This window comes from Myodes glareolus, chromosome 9 (assembly GCF_982192425.1).
Source record: "Myodes glareolus chromosome 9, mMyoGla1.1, whole genome shotgun sequence".
In the NCBI taxonomy this organism is placed as follows: Eukaryota; Metazoa; Chordata; class Mammalia; order Rodentia; family Cricetidae; genus Myodes; species Myodes glareolus.
The window spans coordinates 100,947,169-100,970,392 of record NC_142034.1 but is presented as its reverse complement, the minus strand read 5'-3'; the positions used below and the strand labels follow the sequence as shown (position 1 = coordinate 100,970,392).

General features: G+C 51.2%; 1 protein-coding gene across 2 annotated transcripts; it reads left to right on the top strand.

Annotated features, from left to right (window-relative positions):
- On the top strand, window positions 1-17,339 carry Tmem114 (transmembrane protein 114). 2 transcript variants are annotated; one of them, XM_087910817.1, is made up of 4 exons: window positions 1-883; window positions 1,181-1,261; window positions 13,069-13,206; window positions 13,276-14,075. In XM_087910817.1, exons 1-4 carry the CDS (start codon window positions 667-669, stop codon window positions 13,428-13,430), a joined length of 591 nt encoding a protein of 196 aa, XP_087766943.1. In that variant the 5' UTR covers window positions 1-666; the 3' UTR covers window positions 13,431-14,075. The 2 variants fall into 2 exon arrangements, with proteins under 2 accessions (XP_087766943.1, XP_048289384.2); XM_048433427.3 differs by lacking the exon at window positions 13,276-14,075 and adding an exon at window positions 16,836-17,339 and having other exon boundaries at window positions 120-883.
- Window positions 17,340-23,224: the final 5,885 nt, after the last annotated feature.

Sequence of the window (23,224 nt, the reverse complement as noted above, 5' to 3'; positions counted from 1 at the left end):
GGAGATGGAATTACAGGAGAGCCTGTACCCTTAGACCACAAGAGTGTCACCCCTTCTCGGATTCCAGTGTGTCTGATGTCCGCCCTCCCTCCAGCACCGCCCCCTTGGCCCCTCCTTCAGTCCTGCCTGCCTGCACTGGGAGCCAGTCTCCCAGAGGTTTCAGGTCTCTGGTCCTGAACCAGAGCTGTGGGAAGCGAAGGTAGACCTGGGCTGCAGTGGGTGTGGGGTCAAGGCAGAAGTGTGGGCTGGAAGAGCAAGGAGGACTGAGGCCAATCGAGTCAGGGGACGGTGGAGGGGGTTCATGGAGAGTGAGGCAAGGGAGTGGAGGTGGTGGTAGGGGTCTGGGGAGGAAAGTGCTGAGCTGGAAGAAGGCGCTGGGGCTGTGCACAGGGCTCAGGGAGGAGCTGAGTGAGAAGGCAGCCACGCTGTTGGTCTGGGACCCGTGCTCCGGGGCGGGTCGGAAGGCACCAGGGAGGAGGTCTGAGAGGACAGGGAGCCGGGAGATCTTGGGTCCGAGCCGGAGCACGTGCGAGTGTGATCGCTCAGGTGAGGGTGGTGGAGCCAGAGTTTGAGCTGGGTTCCAGATCCACGCTGGAGAATCTGGGGTGCAGTGAACAGTCGGGGAGCGTGGGCAGGAACCGGCGCCTAGGGGCCCTACGCTGGGAGATGCGGGTGCGTCTGGGCGCTCTGGCGGGCGCGGCGGCATTGAGCGGGGCGCTCAGTTTTGTGCTGCTGGCGGCCGCCATCGGAACGGACTTCTGGTACATCATCGACACCGAGAGGCTGGAGAGGAGCAGCCCCGGAGCGCAGGACCGGGGACCCGCCAACCGCAGCCAGCTGGAGCCGCTGAGCTCCCACTCGGGTCTCTGGCGGACTTGCCGGGGTAAGGGTCTTCCCCAAGTGTCCGTGTTCGCACCGCACCCGGGTACTACACCTGCAAGCCTGGGACCTGTTGCTTGGCGCACACTCCTCCCTTAGCCTCCAAACTCACAGTGCCAAGCACTTAGGGGTGCGGGAAGGGTGGACAGAGAGGCGGGCTTGCGCAAGTGCTCCCGGCGGTGCCCAGCTCGGCTCTAAAGAGCACAATGCCCCATTTTCTTTTTTTGGGTGGGAGACATCTAGAGCGGCTTTGGGGGAAAGAATGCCAGTGTCCTGCCCGTTAACTCTTCCCTCCTATTAGTCCAGAACTCCTGCACGCCGCTGATGAACCCCTTCTGGCAGGAGAATGTGACGGTCAGCGACTCGAGCCGACAGCTCCTCAGTAAGTCTGGGGATAGTGGATGGATGGAGGGAACAGCCCCTTTCCGTCTCTTAGTTTTGATGCTCTTCTTCATACTTGGGTTTCTGAACTGCGGTGGTTCTGAATGGCCTTGGGTGCCCTTCGGCCACAGAGCCTGAGACAAGAGCAGGGCCACGCCAGCGGTTGGGGCCACTCTTGGGCTACCTAGAATATGTGTAGAATTCGTCCAGCCTACCAATAGTCCTGTGCGCCAAGCAACGTGGTGACTGAGAACTCAAATTCAGTCAGTTCCCTCTAGGCTCTCATAGACTCGAGGCGGAAAGGGGTCCTCACTACAGGAGCAATTGCATTTGAGTGGCAATCAGCATGGAAAAGGTGGGGGAGTTCACATCCCATCCGTGTCTGAGCATCTTTGGATGCTGAAGGCCCAATGAGAGGTCTTGTCTTGCAGACCAAGGGCCAGCTTGTCAGTAGCAAGGGTGTGGGATGATTCAAGGCAGGTACTTTGGAGGTGGAGACCAGCCTGTTGTCTGAAGGGCCATCACGTGCACCTTGCTGGCGCCTGGCCTTCCCAGCACCTCCTACAGGGCCTGATGCTCTTAGAGAAGAGAGGCTCGATGCAAATGAGGAAAAAGACTGAAATGAGGAAGGAAACAAAGGGAGTAATTTCATGTATTGAAACTTTGAGTTGTCCAGACACAGAGCCAAGAGCTTTTCGTTGCTGTCTTTAGTTGATTCTCACACCCACTCTGTGAAGTTGGTTCTTGCAGCTCTCTTCACCCCCACTCCCATCCAGTACTGGGTACTAATCCAGGGCCATGCTCTTACTAGGCACACACTCTACCACCCAACTCTATCCCCATCCCTCTTCCTTCTTTTTAGTTTTTATTTTGAAGAGTTTCACTGTTCTCTAGCCTGACCTTAAACACATTCTGCAGCCCTGTCAGATCGTGGACTTGCAATTCTCCCGCCCTCAGCCTGAGAAGCTGGGAGTATAGACCGGTAGCACTAGGCCTGGGTATCACCTCCATTTTTGGCTCTCACTTGGAAACTGAGTCCAGGAAGGGTCCCGTAGAGAGGACCTGAGGAGGAAATGAGGGCGGAAACCCATAGACCTTCGATGTGTGTGGCCTTGGGCAGAGTGTGAGGCTTAGGAAGGGACCCTAGTCTGCCTCTCTGCTGTGTTTCTTCACAAGCCTTTCCCTCAGCTCCTCAGGCTTCCTCCTGATTTAGGACTTTGCACGTGCTGTTCCCTCTTCCTGCTGTCTCTCTGCCCCCACCTACCAGCTTAGCTTGGCTAATTTCCTTCTCATTGTAAAGGTCATTTTGCTTTTTGGGGTGTAAAATCTGACTCTCTTATTAGTCTGTAAAGTCTATGAAGGCAGAGGATTATCTCTCTCTTGCCCACTGTTGAACTGTCAATACTTAGCACAGAACCTGGCAGACAGCAGATCACAAAGCAAATGTCTGTTGAACAAGTATGAAAGGGAATGAAAGCTACATTATGGGTCAAAATTATATGTATGATATGTATATATGGATGAGCTGGGCCTGTGAATGGATGGATGGAAGGTTGGATGAGTGAGTGAATGGGTGGATGGATTAGTGAATGGCTGGATGGGTGAAGGAATGAGTGAATGGGTGGATAAGTGGATGGATGTACAAATAGATAAATGGATCAGAACTATTTCTCCCAAGTCCAGTAGCATGCTGGGAAATATTTAACAAATAGCTCTCTTGGAAAAACATTTAAAGGCCCTTGATTTATATTAGCCCATTCCTGTGGTGTAAGTATTTTCACCATGACCACCTTTAAATTGTCAGCATAACATTACCTGGTTCACAAAATTCCCCAAATCTTACCTGACTCTTGTGAGAGGCTCCTCAGTCAGCCCAGCGCACCTCTGCACATATTCCCATGGCCAGCGGCTTTCTGTGGTCACTCCTGTGTGGGGGCGGAGGGTGGGGTAATCTGTACTCTCCGGTTCTCTAGCTGCGCTGAGAGGTACTTTGGCTGCTGAGGACTGCTTCAAGAATCATCTAGAATTCTGTGTTTGAAGAATGGGAGAGAACGGTCCATCCTAACTCAGTCCTTCTCTGGCTCTCTTGATCCCTTGAACTTTCATTTGTTTCACAGCGACCAAAAGGAGTTGTCCAAAGCATTAAGGGTCCCATCAGGGTCCACAAAATATGGAAACAAAACCACACGAAACACTCGGGGACTGAGCCGAAGACCAAAGACTGCTGGGCTCCAATGTGAGTTCAGCTCAGCCTGGGCAGCCTTAACTTAATTTAGAGCTCTGGACACATAGCTCAGTGACTTGCCCCGTATGAGCACAGTCTCTACCCCAGCTAGGAGGAGAAAATACTAACAACCCTGATGAATCAAGACATGGCATGGGCAAAATGAGCATCACTCAGGACCTCACCTTGCTTTTTAGTTGGTTGTGTAGAGCAGCATGTTGCCTCAAAGAAGGGCTTGACAGACTCATGGCACGCTCTCAGAAATCATTCACTTTCCTCACTACAGCCCCGTCTATACTTCATTATCTTCCTTATCTTTAGACACATTGGTGACCATTTGCCACGGCTGCGTGCTCTCACTTAGCTGCCTTGTCCTGCTTCTAGGTGAATTCAGCAGCCAGAGGTAGTTGACGGTGGGCTAGCGTTCCTTTGACCCTGTTACGGCAAACAAGTTACAGCCTGCTTGCTTTCTGACTTTGAGAAACAGAAGCCTCACTCAGCAGTGCTCCTGGTGCTTGACCTCGATGTGAGCCTGCCCACAGCTCCACTACCAGGAGTGCATGTGACCTCGGGCATTTCCTCCACTGTCAGGGCCTCAGGTCCCTCAGGTTGAGGGCACCAGTCTTCTTTCTAATTTTTTGTTGTTGTTGTTTAACCTCCTCCTCACACAGAGAGCTTTTAAAATTGTTTATTATTATTGTGTGTGATGTCTGCAGATCAGAGGACAGCTTCACAAATTGCTTCTCTTCTTCCACCCATATATGGATTCTGGGGTTGTACTCAGGTTTGCCTGGCAAGCACTTTACCTGCTGAACCATCTTGATGGCCTCTTTCTAATCTTACAGTGAGGACAGAATTTGAGAGTTGCCTTTAATAAGCCCAGGGTGGCGAGTGCTTGGTTCCATAGACAGCCAGACATGGAACTGCTGTTGTTTCGCCTGTATTATCCAGGAATGAGGACAAGCTGCCCCTTTGGACTGCGCACTCATTGCAAACCACCCCAGAGAGAGCTTTTTCTCAGAATTGGTTTTCTCCTATAAATGAATTTTGTGTTTAGTTCAAGCTCTTTATGATGTAAAGATGTTCCAGTCATCTAAAGATCTGCTATAGTGGCCAGAGAGTCAGGCTGACAACAGACTTGCTCTGAGTCGGCCCCCTAAGCTGACCCTGGTGGGCACGGGTGGGCAGATTACTCAGGCCTGCCGAAGGACCACTTTAGAGTATTCTGACCCTAGCAGGCAGAGCGGTCAGGCAAACCCATCACCACTGCCTCATGATTCCAGCGGCCATCTGGGGAGGAGTGAAGATGAGCAGATGGCCCAACTCCTTACCTCATCCAGCCAGCGACAGAGAAAGCCATCTGCTCCTGTTCCGTTTCTGTTGTGTGACGGACACCCTGACAAAAAGCAGCTTAGGGGAGAAAGGGTTTGTTTGGCTCATACGTCCAGGTTAGAGTCCTTATTGTGAGGCGGTCAAGGCAGCAACTTAGAGCCTTGCGTCCACAGTCAAGAGCAAAGAGGGATGGATGGATTTTTGCTTGCTTGTTTGCTCAACGTGAGGGTTGCAACCCATTAAGGGGTCTAATAACTCACAAAGGTCACCTAAAACCATCGGAAAACACAGATATTTACATTACAGTTCATAACAGTAGCAAAATTACACTTATGAAGTAGCAACAAAAATAATTTTATGGTTGGGGTCACCACAGCATGAGGAAGTGTGTTAAAGGGTCACAGCATTAGAAGGTTGAGAACCACTGTTTTATATAGCCAGGGGCCCAGTGCATGAAATAATACCTTTTCCATTTAGGGTGGGTCTTCCAACCTCAACCAACAATTAAGATAACCCCCACCCCTGCCTCAGACATGGCCTCAGGTCAATGAGGTTGAGATAATTTCCTCTTGGATGAAAACCAACCAGTTCAGCATCCAGGGGACATGTCTCTTAGTAGCTGAGTCTTGATTCCCTGGGCTTGAGTACTGGTTTCCAGATCTGCTCTGGGAACGTGCATCTGGAGGCAAGGAAGTTTCAACTTAGCATTCTTCAAGAGCTACAGTGGACAACAGGGGACTAGGGGTGTCGCCAGGAATCTTTTGGTGGGAAATAACAAAAACACCAATTATGCCGGTTTAAAGAGGAGGGGGAAAGGCTGACTCATATTTTTGAGGAGGTCCAGTGTGCTGGGATCGCTAGGGCTCCATCTCCCTTTCTCCCTCGGCAAGCTTTGCTTTGGATGGCCATGTGTTTAGGCTGAATCCTCCTGCCCAGAAGGAAGGGGCTATCCCATTGGACCAGATTGGATCATATGCCTTTGTGTTGAGCCAATTGGCTGAAGCTAAAAAGATGCTGTGTGTTGACTGACCAGGTTGAACCATGTAGCTATTTCCTTTCTTCTTTTTTCTTTTTTCTCGTTTCTTTTCTCTCTTCTTTTCTCTTCTCTTCTTCTCTCCTCTCTTCCCTTCTCCCCTCCCCTCTCCCCTCTCCTCCCCTCTCTCCTCCCATTTTCTCTTCCCTTCCCTTTTTTCTCCCCTCCCCTCCCCTCTCCCTTCCCTTCCCCTCTCCCCTCTCCTCCTCTCCTGTCCCTTCCCTTCCCTTTCCCTTATTTTCTGTTTCCTATGCTTTTCTCTCTTCAAGGCTGTTCCAGAACTCAATCTGCTGACTAGGCTTTCCTCAAATTCTGCCTGCCTCTGCCTCCTGAGTGCAGAAATTAAAGGTGTCGCCACCATGCTGGTCATTATAGGGCTCTGTTTTTCTTTTTCTTTTCTTTTTTCTTTTTTGAGACAGTCTCTCAGGGTAACCTTGGCTATCCTGGGACTCACTCTGTAGACCAGGCTGGCCTCAAGCTCACAGAGATCCACCTGTCGCTGCCTCCCTGAGTGCTGGGATTAAAGACCTATGCGGCCACTGCCCGACAAACACTCTTAATAAAGCGGCAGAAATGGCATCAGCCTCTTAAAGACAATGGACAGAGAGTGGGGTTTCTTGACCGCAGCTTACCCACCTGTGTGAGTTCTTAGCAGTCACCTGGGTCTGACGTAAGTGGACTCCTCTGGGAGGGATTGAGATCCTATGGCAGATTCAGGGATACCATCTGTATACAGCAGGAGCTCAGTTGATGCTTAAATCTTTATTACATTCCTGAGCTTCTCACTCGGAAAACGGAACTAGTCATTGGAGATTTATTTATTTGTGGAGATTTCTGGGGACTGACCAGATGCCTCAGTGGGTGAGGAGGTTGCTGTGCAAGTTTGAGGATTTGAGTTTTGTCCTCGTAACTGATTTCATCTCCACAGCAGCCCACGAGGCAGCCAGTATTATTCATATTATCACAGCCAATTTTGTAGGTGAGGGGGGTATATGGCACAGAGAGGGTAGGTGAGTTTGCACAGTAGCTGGCGGATCTGGAACTCGAACCCTGGTAGTTTACTGCTACACTGTTGGAATGATGCTGCGTTGAGTCACATTTCAGTGCAATGTGAGGACCTGGGGCTGGCCCAATGGGTAAAGTGCTTGCCATGAAAGCGTGAGGACCCGAGTTCGATACCCAGAACCTAAAAAACCCAATCAAACAACAACCAAAACCAAAATCAAATTCATAACCCTCTTCAAACTGTTCACCAGGTGGGGAACCCCGGTCCTAGTAGGCATGCTTGTCGTCACCCTGGTAGTATAGTAGGCATGCTTGTCACCCAGTGCTAATAGGCATGCTTGTCACCTGGTTCACTGTCCAGCCAGCAGAGCTGAATCCATGAGTTTCAGGACAATGAGAGACTCTCACAAAAACCAAACTGAATGATTTCTTAGAAATAGTACCTTAGGTTGACCACTGGTACTCACGTACATGCGTGTGAGACCAGAGTTTCAGGCTATTCTGCCTCAGACAAGAGACAGAGGAGGAAGAGCAAATGAAAACAGGATTGAACCAGTATGTTCCAGAAACAGCCAGAGGGCCTGCAATTCTAAAAAGTGCTTCTCAGAGGCGTGCCTGATCTGTCCATGCCGGCCTTCAATTGTGTCTCTTTAGAGTAGGTGGCCATGACCAGGCGCACTCAAGGGGTCAAATGCTTTTTCTAACCAAACAAGTCGGCAGAGGCCGACTAAGGGCCAGAGCCTGGCCTCTGAGAGGTGGTGATGTTAGGGAGAAAATCACCCGACTGGGTTTCCTGGCATTCTGGGTGCAGGGCCGCTGCAGCGGTGTGGAAAATTAAAATGAAGCTGGGTGCAAAATGAACATGGAAGTGCGGGGGCGGAAACAGAGCGGAGGACATAAAACACTCAGTGTCGAGCCGCTCCGGGCACAGGAGGGAGATAATGGAGGATTTCCTCAGAGTGGTGCTGCGGGCAAGGGGGCAGGCGGCGAGGGAGCGAGGCCCGAGTCAGCACTCTGTCATGGCTTAGATACGGGGGTCTCCTCTCATGGTCTCACACGCCGAAGTGTTGGTCTGTGGAGAGGTCACAGGATGGCAGGGCAGAGAGGGCACCGAATGGCAGGGCAGAGAGGGCACCGAATGGCAGGGCAGAGAGGACACCAGATGGCGAAGGCAGAGAGAGTCCCCGGATGGCAAGGTCACCGGATGGCAAGGTCACCGGATGGCAGGGCAGAGAGGTCCCTGGATGGCGAGGGCAGAGAGATTCCCAGATGGTGAGGTCACTGGATGGTGAGGGCAGAGAGGGCACCGGATGGCGAGGGAAGAGAGAACCCCAGATGGTGAGGTCACTGGATGGTGAGGGCAGAGAGGTCCCCAGATGGTGAGGCACTAGCTACACCCATGAACTAATCTATGAGTGAGTTTGAGCCGGATGAGTTTTAGGATGTGGAGTTGGTTGGAGGAAGAGGCTGAAGAGTGTGTTGTATTGGCTTCTTCCTTCTCCCTGTCTGCTTCCTGGTTACCCAGAGATGAGCATCTCCTCTCTGCTATGACATTTCTGCCCTCTCACCAGCTTGAAAGCCACGGAGCTAGGTGACCATGAACTGAAACTTTGGAAGCACTAAGCCCAAACCAACCTTTCTTCTTTGTAATGTTTTCCTCTCAGAAGTTTTACCACAACAACGGAAAGCTGATGAATGCAGGGCTCAGTCCTTGGGAGAATGAAGGCTTGGGTGTGATGGCAGCCTTTTGGGGCCCTAGGGAAAGCCATTTCCATATTCAGAACATTTAAAGAGTTGATTCTGCTTCTAGAATCTGTGGTCTGTGTGATGTTTCTAGGAAGAGATATGTCTTGCTTGTTTGAAGCAGAAAATAAGAAAGAAGAGAGGAGAAAAGCCTCGGCGTGTAGGCGCAGAACAACTAGATATTTATGTGTATACATATAAAACTGAGAAAATTATGCAGCCTGTAAGAACGCTCGATGCGCCTAGAACACAAAGCTGCACTGAGGAAGGAACATGCAGTTTCAGGATGTTGTGACGCCGTCTGCTGCGCTTCCTCAGCGGGGTTAGTCACCGTCCCCTTGTCAAACACCTGATGTGCTCAGCTCGTGAGGACGAAAGTTTATGGTCATGGTTTCGAGGGTCATGCTGTACTTTCAGTTGGGCCCCTCACTTTGGGGCTGTGGCATCACACTGGTGGGACACATGACTGAGAAAAACTACTCACTAAATAGCCGGGATGTATGAATGGGACAAAGGCCAGGGTCCTGCCATGTCCTTGGAAGACACACCCCAACCGGCTTCAGACCTCACTCCAGGCCTCAGTTCCTGCTGCTCCTATCACTGCACAATAGAGCTAAGAGGGAGGGGAGGAGGCAAGCTTTGTAGACACTTATCCCGACCATGACCAGTATAGCACTTACTTCTACAGAAACACCTACAACCATCTATACCGTAATGACACTATTGAGCGCCTACTCTTGGCATACAGGATGCTTCTACTGTATATCCCTGAAGGGATGGTGGCGCAGTAAGTGAGGCTGCTAACCAAAAACATGCCTGGGAAGGGCACTTGCCTCACAAACCTTGTGATCTGAGTTTCATTCCTAGAGCCCACGTGTTAGTTGTTTCTGTGGCTGTGACAGGATACCCATGACAGACACCTGAGGGGAGAAAAGGCTTGTTTGTTCCACCGTTCCAGAGGTGACTGAGGGCATCCTGCTGAGGAAGACATGGCAGCAGGCAGGAAGGCAATGGTGACAGGAGCAGGAGGCCGGCTGGTCACCCTACATCCACGCCGAGGAAGCAAAGGCTGAGTGGGAAATGGGTCGGGCTATAAAACCTCCAAGCCCACTGGATCTCTGTGACCAACTGCTTCTGGTTGGGCTTTATATTCCAAAGGTTCCACAGCCCTCCCACACAGTGCCACCATCCAGGGTCAAAGTTCAAACCCACGACCCGACAGGGGGCAGTTCGTATTCAAAGCACACTGCCACGTATAGGTGGAGAGAACAGACTCCACAAAGTTATCCTCTGACCTCCACACACACGCCATGGTGTGTCCCATGTTAAAGAAATACATTTAAAAAGGTTTGCCCAATGGAGCTAGAAAACATCATTTTGAGTGAGGTAACCCAGACCCAGAAAGACAAACATGTACTCACTCATAGGTGGTTTTTAAACATAAAGCAAAGAAATCACAATCCCAGAGAACCTAGGCAACAATGAGGACCTAAGAGAGAAATACATGGATCTAATCTACATGGGAAGTAGAAAAAGACAAGATGTCCTGAGTAAATTGGGAGCATGGGGACCTTGGAGAGGGTTGAAGGGGAGGGGAGAGGCAGGGAGGGGAGCAGAGAAAAATGTAGAACTCAACAAAAATCAATTAAAAAAAGAGGAAAAATAATAAAAAGGTTTGCCCGTGTCTTCTGCTCCGGAACTGGAGATCGACTTTATTTGGGAAAACAACACTACAGATGTAGTTGAGGATCTCAAGGTGAGGTCCTCTTGGGTTCATGTGATGGACTGTGAAGCCTATGATGACACACATGATGAGTGTGTCCTTAGAAGAGGAAAATCAAAGAGAAGAGGCAGGCGTGGAGGTGGAGCCTGGAGCGAGGCTAAGGCAAGGGATGCCTGATGGTGGTTGCTACCTGCTGCTCCAGACGGCTGAGGCTGTGGTGAGGAAGGGCTGTCCCCTGTGGTGGGGCAAGAACCTTGACTTCCAACACCTTGACTCCACAACTTGGTAAATGAATCCCTGGTGATTTTTGTTTTGGCAGGTTCTCATGTAGCCCAGGCTGGCCATGGATGAACTACGTAGCGGAGGATGACCTTGAATTTCGGATCCTTCTGCCCCTACCTCCCAACTGCTGGGATTATGGGCATGTACCACAATGACCGGTTTAAAGTTTTATTTTTAGATTATTATTTTTTAAATTTTATGTGGGTGGGTGTTTTTGTCTATGTACCACCTGTGTGTAGCCGAGAAGAGGTTGTTGGACCCCCTTAGAACTGCAGCTACAAACGTTTGTTAGATCGTGTGGGTGCTTGGGACTGAACCCAGCTACAACAGTCAACCTCTGAACTGTTGAGTCATCTCTTCACTCGGGGTGGGAGGGGGGAAGAGGGGAGGTAAAGTTTTTTTGTTTTTGAGAACTATGCCTGGTTTTATTTTGTTCTGGGGATGGAACACAGGGCTTCCCGAATGATAGGCAAGCAACACCCCCAGAACCTAGAAAGCCACACCCCCAGAGCTGTCCCGTGAGCTTTCCGCTATGCAGACGGTGGACATTAGATCTGGAAGCTGCAGGTTTTGACTTGGGTTTCGAGTTGCTCATTTGCTCTGTGCACATCTCCCGGTTCCACGACTGTCCCCCACTCCTGTTGCTGCTTAAGTCTCTCCAGCACTGGGTTGAAATCTGTAGGGTGACCTGGAGGTTGATATCTGGTGGTGTCTTCCTTTATTGCTTTCTATCTTAATTTTTTATTGTTTGTTTGTTTTGAGTGTAGCCCTGGCTGTCCTGGAGCTTACTTTGTAGACCAGGCTGGCCTTGAACTCACAGAGCTCCCCTGGGATTAAAGGCCTCTCTACCTTGTTTTTTGAGACGGAGTTTCTCAACGACTCGAGCTCCCCAGTCCAGTTAACTGACTGTCAAACAGCGGCAAGAATCCATCTTTCCGCATCCCAGCACCCAGCACTGGGGTTACAGATGTGTGTCACTGCACCCCACTTTTTCTAAATGCTAAGGTTCCTGACTCAGGTCTGTGTGTTTGTACACAGGCACCTAATAGACGGAGCCATCTTCCCAACCCCTTGATGGTTGGTTTTTATTTTTTCTATTTACTAAGTCCTCAACACGCAGGCTTAGAGGATGGGGTATTTGATGGCTCTCCATTTAACAGATGACAAAACTGATCTTTGCAAAGCCATGCTCTAGTTGGCTGCGGCCCCTGGACTTTCGGATGATGGTGTAGACCCCGGTGTGTCAGCCTGTGCTAGCAGAGCCTGGGACAATGAGGGACACACGCGCATCCCAGCTGTCTCAGTGCTGGCGTGTGCCTGTGGTCGGGGTGGGTGAGTTAACGGCTTTCGGGGATTGTGTGCCTCCTAGAAGCACTGTGATCTGGAAGCTAATTTCTGTGTGCAGTCTATCAGTTCATCCGCAGGGGGTACTGTCTGGGAACTGTTTATCTTTTTCTCTGAACCATGGAGCTGGGCTCATAATTCAAGACATCCTGGCGGGTTAGTCAGGTGTCTGCTGCACAAGTCCGAGGACCCAAGTTTGACTCTAGCGCTCACACAAAAGGGCAAAGGGCAAAAGCTGAAAGGGGGGTTTCCAGCCAGTCCACTATTGTCAGGCCACAGTCAATGCCCAGATCATGATCAGAGACTGCCCTATGACAGGGTCTTAAAATCTTGTTATTGTGTGTGTGAGAAAGCGTGTGCGTGCACATATGTATGGAGCGTGTGTATGTATGTGTGCATGGTGTGTGGGTTTGTGTACCATAGCCTTCACGGGGAGGCCTGAGGACAACTTTGTGGAATTGGTGCTCTCCTTCCACCTTTATGTGAGATCCAGAATTCAGGCTGATGTGGCAAGTGCTTTTCCCACTGAGCCATTTCTCTCTCTGGTCCCTGTGTGATTTGTTATCAATATTTTATTATTAAGATCACAAAGGCTTTTGGGTGTGTAGTTTCTTCTGGGATGTGGGATGAGATCAGATCCACACCCCCACCCAGGATAAAATGAGTCACGTGCCTTGAATTTATGAGACCTGTAATTTGGGGGTAGGGCCGGGACAGAGATAGAATTTGGGGATATAAAGATATTATAAAACGGCCTTTCTCCATCTCCTCTGCCCTCTCACCCGCTCCCTCACTTGCCACTGTTCTCAGTCTAGAAGAAAACTAGATTTCCCAGGAGCCGAGGTGTGTGTCTCATAGGTTCATTTGTTCATTTGCATGCTCCTATCAGGCCCTTGATGGGCACGGAGAGAATAATAATGCACCACTGCCCTCTAGGGGTCACTGAGAGTAAGTGCAATGCTGCTCACCACACCGAACATGCACACAGGCGTCTCCACTGTTCTTTTATCAATAGAAGTCCTTGTGGTGTCCCTACTATTGTGGGTACATGGTAAATGTACATAAATGATTGAATCATGGATGTTAATAACCCCCTGTACCTGGTCCCCCTCTTCTCTCTAGCTATGCATGGAACATTTGTGATCTTGTTGCCACTTAGCCTGATTGTGATGGTGTTTGGGGGAATGACCGGGTTCCTGAGCTTCCTTCTCCGAGCCCACCTCCTCCTGCTGCTCACTGGGACCTTATTTCTCTTTGGAGGTAGGTTTTCCCCTGTCTGGGGTCCAGGCCCTACAGTTGCATGGGTGCTAAGTGCTGTGCACTCTTTAGGGGCAGGGTCTCAGCTCCTGCAAGGGTTTTCCCCACCGGATGTCAGAGGGAAGGATCAGGGGCTTCCAATCTTGAGGTCCCAAGATCTCTGGATCCAAGGAAGGAGGAAGAGGAGGAGAACACAGTCTTGGGAGCCACCCCCAGCATCTTGCTGAAGAGCGTGTCTGTCACCTCTGTCTGGTCTCGCATCGACGGCCTTGGCTTCCGGCTTAGAGCTGTGGTTGGACAGGAGACCCTGACACCCGCTGCTTCGCCGCCTTCTGCTGAGCAGCGGTTCTGATGTGGGAAATCAGACTGGGCAGACGCTGCAGGACACACTGCACCTGATTTCACTTCACTGCAGCTTCTCAATAAGCAGAGCTCACAGTGACGGAATAAAGCGATGAGCAGAAGCTTTGGGTGTGGACTGGGGACACACGGTTTCAATGGCTCTCAGCGTCGTGTAGCAGGAGTGATAAGCTCATTTTGGCAACTACAGTTGGCACCCATATATCACACACCCATATATCACACACCCATAAATCACACACCCATATGTTGTGCACCCATATATCACACACCCATAAATCACACACCCATATATCACACACCCATAAATCACACACCCATATATCACACACCCATAAATCACACACCCATATATCACACACCCATATATCACGCACCCATATATCACGCACCCATATATCACACACCCATATATTGTGCACCCATGTCATGCGCACATATACACTGCACTTACATGTGACTGAGAAGGTGGATATGTGTGTTTCACTATAAAGAGAGGCTGTGTGAATCAATGCATGTGTTCTGTAGCTTCTTAAGTTTCTCTACTGTATGCTCCCATGTTACAGCCATATATAGCAGATTGTAGATACATACAAGAGTTACCTGTCAGGAGGTGACGGGCATGGTTGTCCACACCTGTCACCCCAGCATTCAGGAGCCTGAGGCCAGAAGATCTCAAGATGAAATCCAGATAATACCATACAGTGTAACTCTTAAAAACATAAAACCAATAAAATAAAACCATAGCCCCCAAACCCAGATCCAAATCACACCCCTGCAAAACCCCAAACCATACTTCCATACTTGAACCAAACCTAACTAAACCAATCAAATCAAAACAAGGTAGACATTGGTTAAGTCAGTTCTGTTTACATGGATGGCCAGAGATTTAGGAAAGTGGGACCTAAGGCCCAGATAGTTGCTCTTTGGCTTCCTGCATTGAGAGAGAGAGAGAGAGAGAGAGAGAGAGAGAGAGAGAGAGAGAGAGAGAGAGAGAGGGAGGGAGGGAGGGAGGGAGGGAGGGAGGGAGGGAGGGAGGGAGGGAGGGAGGGAGGGGGGTGCTCAGTGTATAAGAGCATTTGCAACAAACCAGGCATGGTTGTAGGATTACATGTAGCCCCAGCATTTAAGAGTGGAGACAGGAGGGGGCTAACTCCCAGTTTGGCTCCAGGTTCAGTGAGAGACCTTGTCTCAAGGGAATTAGGTGGGGAGTGACTGACAGATCCTCTTTCAGCTTCCGAATGTGTAGGTACACACACACATACACACTCACACACACACACACACACACACACACACACACACACAGGAAAGAGATTTTCTTGGGAACCTTGGAGGAAGAAAGTCAAGGAAGGAACAGATAACACGAAGCATTTTCTACCCTTGGTTATTCATGGTCTTGGCGAAGGTGTCACTCAGTGGTTAATTCTCCTATCAGTACCCTCAGGCAAGACTCTGATGGCGGCTGACTCTGATCTGGAGGCACACCAGCTTGTATAGTTGATACCATGAAGGGACTGAGTTACTCCTTTAAGGACACTTTCAAAGTAAAACGCCACACAGAGGCTGGACTGGAATGGGCCCAGTAAGAGCATTTGCCTAGCATTTGTAAGGCCCTGGGTTCCATCCCCACCACTACCAAACCAAACCAAATAAAACCCAGATGTGGCCAGTGGTCACCATCCTGGACCATGTAGCACTGAATCGATATCTTATGGAGACCTACTGTGTGCCAGCACAGTAGGTGCCAGGGGAAAGAAAAGCAGGTTTGGAGCCACTCTGCAGGATTTGCAGCCTGAAGAGAAACTCAAAGGGGAAACTACAACTGTGGCCTGGGCTGTGGGGACTGGGGAGCGGTGGAGTCCTGGGGCATTGCGTGCTCAGGCTTGCCCCAAAACCATCTGCAGCAGGTTGAGCAGGAGGGGGAGGGGGCAGCTGCAGCAGTCTGAGCAGGAGGGGGGGGGCAGCTGCAGCAGGTTGAGCAGCAGGGGGGGCAGGCTGCAGCAAGTTGAGCAGCAGGGGGGAGAGGGGCAGAGGCAGGGGAGGGAGGGAAAAGATGAGGGAGTAAAGATTGTGTGTGTGTGTGTGTGAGGGTGAGACAGGAGGGTGCTGCTACGGTTCCTCTCTGGGAGAGGTGTAACCACACCTACCCCTCCTTCTCATGGCCCAATGAGGTACGATTGCACCAAAGCTCACCGTGGGAACCAATGACTTTCTGAGCAGTGGGTGAGAGGTTACAGGCAGGAGCATGGGTGGCCTTAAAGCAGGCACACTGGAGGTCTGCCCGCAGCATGGGCAGTGACTCCCTATGGCTGTGTAGATGATGTCCGCCAGTCCTTCCCTCCTCCCTAGATCCTCTCGCTCTTCCCCCAAGACCACAAGTAATTAGAGCATGTGACAGTGGTGGCTGGATACTCAAGTGAGGGTCCTATGACCCCCACTACCCTGCAAGCCCAGCTGTGCTGACCTTTGGGGAGCGGCCCAGAACTCCTGAAGATGGCAGCAGTCTGGCTGGGAGGACAGTCCTGAACAACCGAGGGGGATGGGGAGAAGGAGGGAAGAAGGGAGAGGGAGGGGGAAGTGAGGGAGAGAAAGGAGGGAGATGAAGGTAGGGGGAAGGAAGATGAGGGAAGAGGAGGGAGAGGGAAAGGAGAAAAGGCTGTTGGAACACAACCGCTCTTTTGTCAAAAGGGTAGAAGGGGTGTGTGTGTGTGTGTGTGTGTGTGTGTGTGTGTGTGTGTGTGTGGTTTTTCTTTCTGGAACTGAATATAGGGGGCATAGATTCAGGTCTCCACAAATACCATGTTCCAAGTAGCAGTGAGGACGCAATTCCAGGAACATTTTATAGCAACAGAATAAAGGAAGCTGTAAATCAAGACACTGCAAACACACACAGTGATAGGTCCACGGGGTAGGTGAGTTACAGTGAGATGTAGGCCTTGGGCTCGCTGACAACACTCGAGGCCCTTTGGTTGGCCCAGCCCTCCATATCACTGAAGGTTCAATCAGCCGGCCCTTGTTGACGTAACTTCTTTCCAGAAGGCTGCCTTTCACAAAGGTGACAGAAGGAAGCAGGGGAGGAGGAGTTAGAAGAGGGGGGGGAGGAAGCTGAGGGGTGGAGGAGGGGGGATTGAGAGGGAGGAGGAGGGAAGGAGGTGGAGGGATAGAAGAGGGAAGAAAGGGTGGAGGAGGGGCCTGGGTGGAGGTGAAGTAGGGAGGAGGGGCGGGCCAGAAGGCTCTAACTGTCTGTCCCGGTCTGTCTGTCCCTGCAGCCACGGTGACCCTCGCTGGAATTAGCATCTACATAGCATACTCAGCAGCTGCCTTCCGGGAGGCGGCTTGCCTCCTGGAGGAGAGGGCCCTGCTGGACCAGGTGGACATCCGCTTTGGCTGGTCCCTGGCCCTCGGCTGGATTAGCTTTGTTTCTGAGCTGCTCACAGGAGTGGCCTTCCTGGCAGCTGCGCGAGTGCTCAGCCTGAGACAGAGGCAGGACCAGGCTATCTGAGTTTGCTCAGCCCAGGAGGCCCAGAGTCTTTTGGGCTCATCTCCGTGAATGGCAGTCTTTTCTTCCTCAAACGCCCTTCACAGCGGCCAGAGGGTCCACGGTGCCCACTGTGGGTGAGCCCCGCCTGACTGTTGCCCTTGTGCTATCTGGAATGCTCACTCTGCTGTGTTGTGTGCATGTGTGTGTGTGTCTGGTGGCCTGCAAGAGGAGAGGGTGTGTGGAACCCATATCACCTGAAATAAACTCCAATCCTAACCACCTGGGAGCTCCGCGGCTCGGCCCACTCTGTGCCTTTTCTGGCTCTGTTTTCTCCTCAGCCCTGACCTTTGTATCAGCTTCTCTTCTTCATGAGAAAATAGGTGGACCAGAGAGGTTAGTTAACTTCTGCAAAGGTGCACAGAGACGCTGGCATACTTTGCTCTTAAGAGCAATCCTGCTTCCTACACAACTTCTCTAAGCAAGCTCAGGGCCCTGTGGGGCTCCCCTGCCTCAGATGCTGCCTTGGGGGTCATACAACCTGGACACAGACCAAGGGAGGGCACAGTGGGTAGCACCAGGGAGAAGTCACACTCTGGCGTTCCAGTACCAAGGAGGAAAGGTTCTGGGAGTGGGTCATTCCGGTTAGTGTGTGATCGTGGAGGGGGCTGGGGGAGGAGTGGAGTGGAGGAGGAAGTGAAGTGGGAGTGGAGAAGGGAGGGAGTGAGGAGGAAGTGGAGGGGTGGAGGAGGGAGGGGAAGGGGTGCAGGAGGGGAGTGGGGTGGGGGGTGTAAGATGGGAGTGGAGGAGGCAAATGGAGGGAGGAGAGGGAGGGAGGGAAGAAGTAGAGGGGTTGGGAAGAGTCCTGACTAATCCTCTGCAGAAAAGGCAGTAAAGCAGTAAAGCCTTTGAGTCTCTGGGCTGGGAGCTCACTTTGGAAATGCCAGCAGACTCATCCCAGAGACCTTCCAGACTACTCAGCAGGGCAGTGTTGGTCCCCACACTTCTCCAGGGTTGTCAAGGGACCCCCACAGGAAGGGGCAAGTGGCAGCTGCAGTCAGGAAGAACGGCTCTCCAAGCCACAGTCTACCCCGTGGATGGTAACCTCTGTGTCTGTGGCCAATGAAGGCCAGGCATCAGCCTTCCCCAGGCCTCAGGGGAGATGCTCTTGTGTGTGTGGAGCTTGGCAGTGCTCAGGGAGGACTCACTAGGACCCTCCCTGAGGTGGGAGGCAGGGAGCTGTGGGTTGAAGGAACTCAGGAGGTGCCAGAGTCAGTGGGTTTCGTGGCCATTGGTGGGGGTTATTAGTGACACCATTCTCAGCATTATGACATTACATCTCTGAGATGTCACCAACATTGTCATGAGACATTGCCACCCAAATGACATCATCGCACTCACTGACGACATCACTGTCCTGTGTGACACCAATATCTTAATGACCGTCTTGGCTACTTTCCTATCACTGTGACAAAACACCCTGTCCATGGCGACTTCTAAAGAAAGTGTTAGACTCGGGGCTCACAGTTGCAGGTTAGCGTCCATGGCCATCACGGCAGGAACATGGCGGCACGCATAGCTGAGTGCTTATGCCTTTATCCCAAAGTAGGAGGCACAGAGAGTCACTGGAAACGGGACGGGACGGGCTTTTGAAAACTCAAAGCCCACATCCAGTACCGCAGCTCCTCCCACAAGGCCACACCTCCTAATCTTCCCAAAGCAGCCCCACCACCTGAGGACCAGTTATCCGAACATTAGAGCTTATGGGAGAGATTCTCATCCAAACCACCAAAATGACGCCACCAACTGCACGATGTCACTGTCTCTCACCATGACATCATCAACCTATCAGAGCTGTGACAGCATCATCCTCTACATGACATCCTTATTTTTGCATCATGTTCAACACATCATCTTTCCCATGCCACTCCCTCATATGACATCATCATCTTCACAGCTGATTCCCGGTGAGGACTTACTACATGGTCTACAGTCAGTCAACAAACACTTGACAGACTGAGGGGCAATGACTATAGGACCAGCCTTGACTGCTGAACTGACATATTGAGGAGAGAGGCATGGGAAACATGTAATACTACGGAGATCGATCAAGCAGGATATAGATGGGGAAACTGAGGCATAGGCAGGCATTGCCAACCACCCCGGAGGCACAAGGAGGCAAAGTGTTTCAATGGGAATGAAACACAGAACTGGAAATTCCAAAATGTCAGCAGTTGCACCTTCTCTGTCCCTGGACCTTGGATATCGGACATCTTTTGTTTATTCAGAAGTGTAAACACAGCAGCGAGGCAGCTCCCATCAGCGGACTAATACAGCCAGAGGCTGCCTGCTGTCCAGGACCGGGAAATGTTTGCAGAGACCGCATTACCAGAAGGACGGTCTTTGCTGCCCTCTGCTGGTCAAATGGTAGAACTGTGCCGGAGGATCTGCAACTGCGGCCGAGGATACTTTGTGTTTTACCGGGAAGGGAGACAGTGCCAAGCAAGCGTTCTCAGCTTGGGCTGTGCTCTCCACGCCAGGACTCTTGATTATGTCTAGAGACAGTTTTGGTTCTCACAACTGGAGCCAGTGGTACTATCGACATGTGGACCGTCTTCCTGGTCTACACGTCAATGGAGCCAAGGCCAAGGAACCTCCGGAGTGAACAGAAAGGAATGGTGGCGAAGCAGTGTGCAGCCAAGGAGCAACAGGGAGCGAAAGAGATCCTTTTTTAAAAAATATTTATTTATTTATTATGTATACAATATTCTGTCTGTGTGTATGTCTGCAGGCCAGAAGAGGGCACCAGACCTCATTACAGATGGTTGTGAGCCACCATGTGGTTGCCAGGAATTGAACTCAGGACCTTTGGAAGAGCAGGCAATGCTCTTAACCACTGAGCCATCTCTCCAGCCCATGAAAGAGATCCTTTAATTCGTTCCTTGAATATCTATAGATATCTACTGTGACAAGAAGGGCACCAAGCCTGCGGGCACATTAGTAGGTGTGGTGGGTTCGATCGTCACCTTGACAACTCAGAATCACCTGAGCATCTCAGTGAGGGATTGCCTGATCTTGAATGCCGTTGTTAATGCGGGCAGCCCCAAAGCGGTGTGCGCGAGCTGAGCACAAGCGTGCATGCCTTCCCTGCTCTCGGCTCTTGACTGGTTGTGATGGGATCAGCCGCTTCAACTTCCTGTTTTGCTTTCCCTGCAAGGATGGCCGGTCACTTGGACTTGCTTTGTCTGTGTATTTTGTCACAGCAATGGAAACGCAACGGGAAGAGTGGGATGGCGGGAGGGGTCCCCGCCCTAACCTCCTTACAGGGAGACAGATCACGAAGAAGAGCCAGGAGCACACAGCAGTCAGACCGTGGGTAATGTCAAGTCAACAAAGCAGAGTGATGAGGTGACGCGCCTCCTCCAGCAGGCGACATGATAGACCCACGCAAGAGACTGTGTAAGGAAGCAGCAGGCCAGGCAGGTGATGGCAGGAGACGGTCCTGCTGTGGGGACAAGGTGACATGCTTGAAGGCTGAGGGAGTGATGCAGGGGGTGAGGGAGAAGTGGGCAGGAGGCCATGGCTGTAATCACGGCCAGCGGTGAAGACGATGTCAGTGGCGTGAGGATTGCGCAGCTCTTCCATTTCCTCCTATTCTGATTTCATTTGCACATGAGAGTCTCTGGATGGTTCTGGCCGCCAGATCCTGGCTTTCAGATCCTTCCCACCTCTGCCATCTAGCATCTTCACAGAAAGACCCCAAACTCATAATACTCAGTGGTGCCCAATGGGATAAAAGCTTTAAAACAAATTTTAAATTAAGCACCATCATTATTTTATTCTATGTGCTTGAGTGTCTTGCCTGCATATAGGTCTGTGCACCACGCGTACACCTGGTGCTCACGGAGGCCAGAAGAGGGAACTGGATCTGGGGACTGGAGTCACAGATGGCTGGGAGCCACCACATGGGCACTGGGAGGTAAACCCCCATCATCTGGAAGAGCAGCCAGTGATTGCTCTTAACCGCGGAGCCATCTCTCCAGCTCCTTGGAATGGAAGTTCTAAGACCAGGTCCAGATGTGGCAATCCCCTTTCGTTCTTTCGCAGGCGAGAATGGTAGTTCTCAGGGTCCCTTGGTCTCCTGTAGACAGGGATAGCAGGGAAGAGAGGCTGCAGGGGGCTGCATGAAGAGACCAGGGAAGTGTGCTGTGGTGTGCCCTGCAGTCACTGGACAGGTTTCTATGCCCCAAGGGAAAAGGAAAAGAAGGAGGAGCCAAGGCGAGGCCATCTCTGTTTTGGAAACCTGGGTCCACATCTGGCCGAAGTCCTGGCTGCATGCGCCACAGGACAGCCCAGTCACCTGGCCCAAGTGAGATGCTCACTGTGGCTGTGGAGATGCACTCATTCACTTGCTCATCATCAGTTCATGCACTGAATGTCTGTTCACTGGTTTATTATGGAGCTTCTGATAGAGCATGGATAGGGGCAGAGTCACTGAAAGTATCACGGGAGACCCCAAAACAGCTATCCTGGAAAGTCTTCACCCAGCATGGATGACAGTTTGCCATTGACAATTAGGGGAGAATGCACACAGTTGGCTTGGAGGAGTGGTTAGAATCTCAGGTAAAAACCCACTGACCCTTCTGTAAGAGAATGTCAACAGTCAGCAGACCGGACCCAGATAGACGCTACAACTGACCTGCAAAGATGGGAGCTGATTTGCTAGGAGACCTGTGCTCTACAGCTCATCCTGAGTAGAGGGCTCAGGGCTCATTGGGCCCTGCCATAGGGAAGGGGAGCCTCCCTGGGGACAGCAGTCAGAGGCAGATAAATGTCCTGCCAGCATTTGCTGTTGCCTTTGACTTCTCTGTATGCAAACTCAGGGCTGGCCAGGTTCCTGGCACAAAGGAGGGCCCTTCTAACACAGGGGGGACCAACCCTTGGCTCTGCTTTGGGAAGCTCTTCAGTGCTGACAGGGTCGGGGCTCAGCACCATCTACACTGCTCCCCACTCCTGGGTCCTAAAGACTGGGTTTAATGTGTAGTGGTCTCTGTGTGTGTGTGTGTGTGTGTGTGTGTGTGTGTGTGTATGTGGTGTGTGTGTATGGTGTGTGTGTGGTGTGTGTGCGTGTGGTGTGTGTGTGTGGTATGTGTGGTATGTGTGGTATGTGGTGTGTGTGTGTGTGTGTGTGTGTGTGTGTGTGTTCTATGGTGATTGCTGGTCCTCTCAGTGATTTTTATTTGCTGTTTCCTAGACACTACACTCCCACAGTTTGCCTGGGATATTAAGCCTCTTTGGCAATCAGAACGGAGTCATCATCCCTGTCTTGTTCTAACAACAGCCCGAGCCTTTCCAAATATTTGCAAGTGAAGGTCCCCTGGGAACATCCAGAGGGTTTGTGAGGCAAGGAGAGAGGGAGGATGAGAGACGCAGGCACACACAGCAAAGCCAGAGAGACACAAAGACCCGGGGAGGCACAGTCAAGCTCTACTCCGGACAGGGACCCGCTGAGGAATGTGTCCTGGGGAGCACCTGGTGCACAGATCAGGGTGTGCTTCAGCCTGGGCTGCAGAGCCCTCTGCAGGACAGGCTGTGTGGTGTGTGCATGCACTTCCAGATTCAGGGGAGCAAGCGGGGAAGGATGCTCTGTGGGTGCTGCTTGGGAGTCGCTGCAGATGGTCTTCTGGGCAACTGCTCTTCAATAATAGGAATCGCACACCCTAAACTCCAGCTACTAGGATAGGCTGGGGACCCATTGTGAAGTAATGCAGATCATCACCTTAACGTGAGGCAGAATAGATTTCTGGGAAGGTCTATGAGGGAATTTCCAGATTGGGTTGATTGAGATGGAGAGACCCACCCTGAATAGGGGGTTGTAGCCTGCCTCCCACAACAAAGGATCTCAATACATGAACATACTCCTATTAGACTTTCATAAGTCTTGTGAAATGGCTATCACACAACCATGGGGCCTGAGTTCAGATCTCAGAAATCTTTCCGTGGTCCCAGTTTTGGGAGGAGTGGGCACAACCAGGAGCAAATCAATATACTTCGTGTTTAATGAGAGACCCTGTCTCAAACAATAAAGGTGGAGTGATTGAGAAAAGTTACCACACACACACACACACACACACACACACACACACACACACACACACACTTAAACACTTTTATGCATGG

What these genes read in the sequence shown, in the direction of transcription:
- Tmem114 (XM_048433427.3), top strand. Translation starts at nt 667, where the DNA reads ATGCGGGTGCGTCTGGGCGCTCTGGCGGGCGCGGCGGCATTGAGCGGG. An exon ending in TCTCTGGCGGACTTGCCGGG is followed by an intron (nt 884 to 1,180) that starts GTAAGGGTCTTC and finishes CCCTCCTATTAG; the next exon opens with TCCAGAACTCCTGCACGCCG. An exon ending in GACCTTATTTCTCTTTGGAG is followed by an intron (nt 13,207 to 16,835) that starts GTAGGTTTTCCC and finishes CTGTCCCTGCAG; the next exon opens with CCACGGTGACCCTCGCTGGA.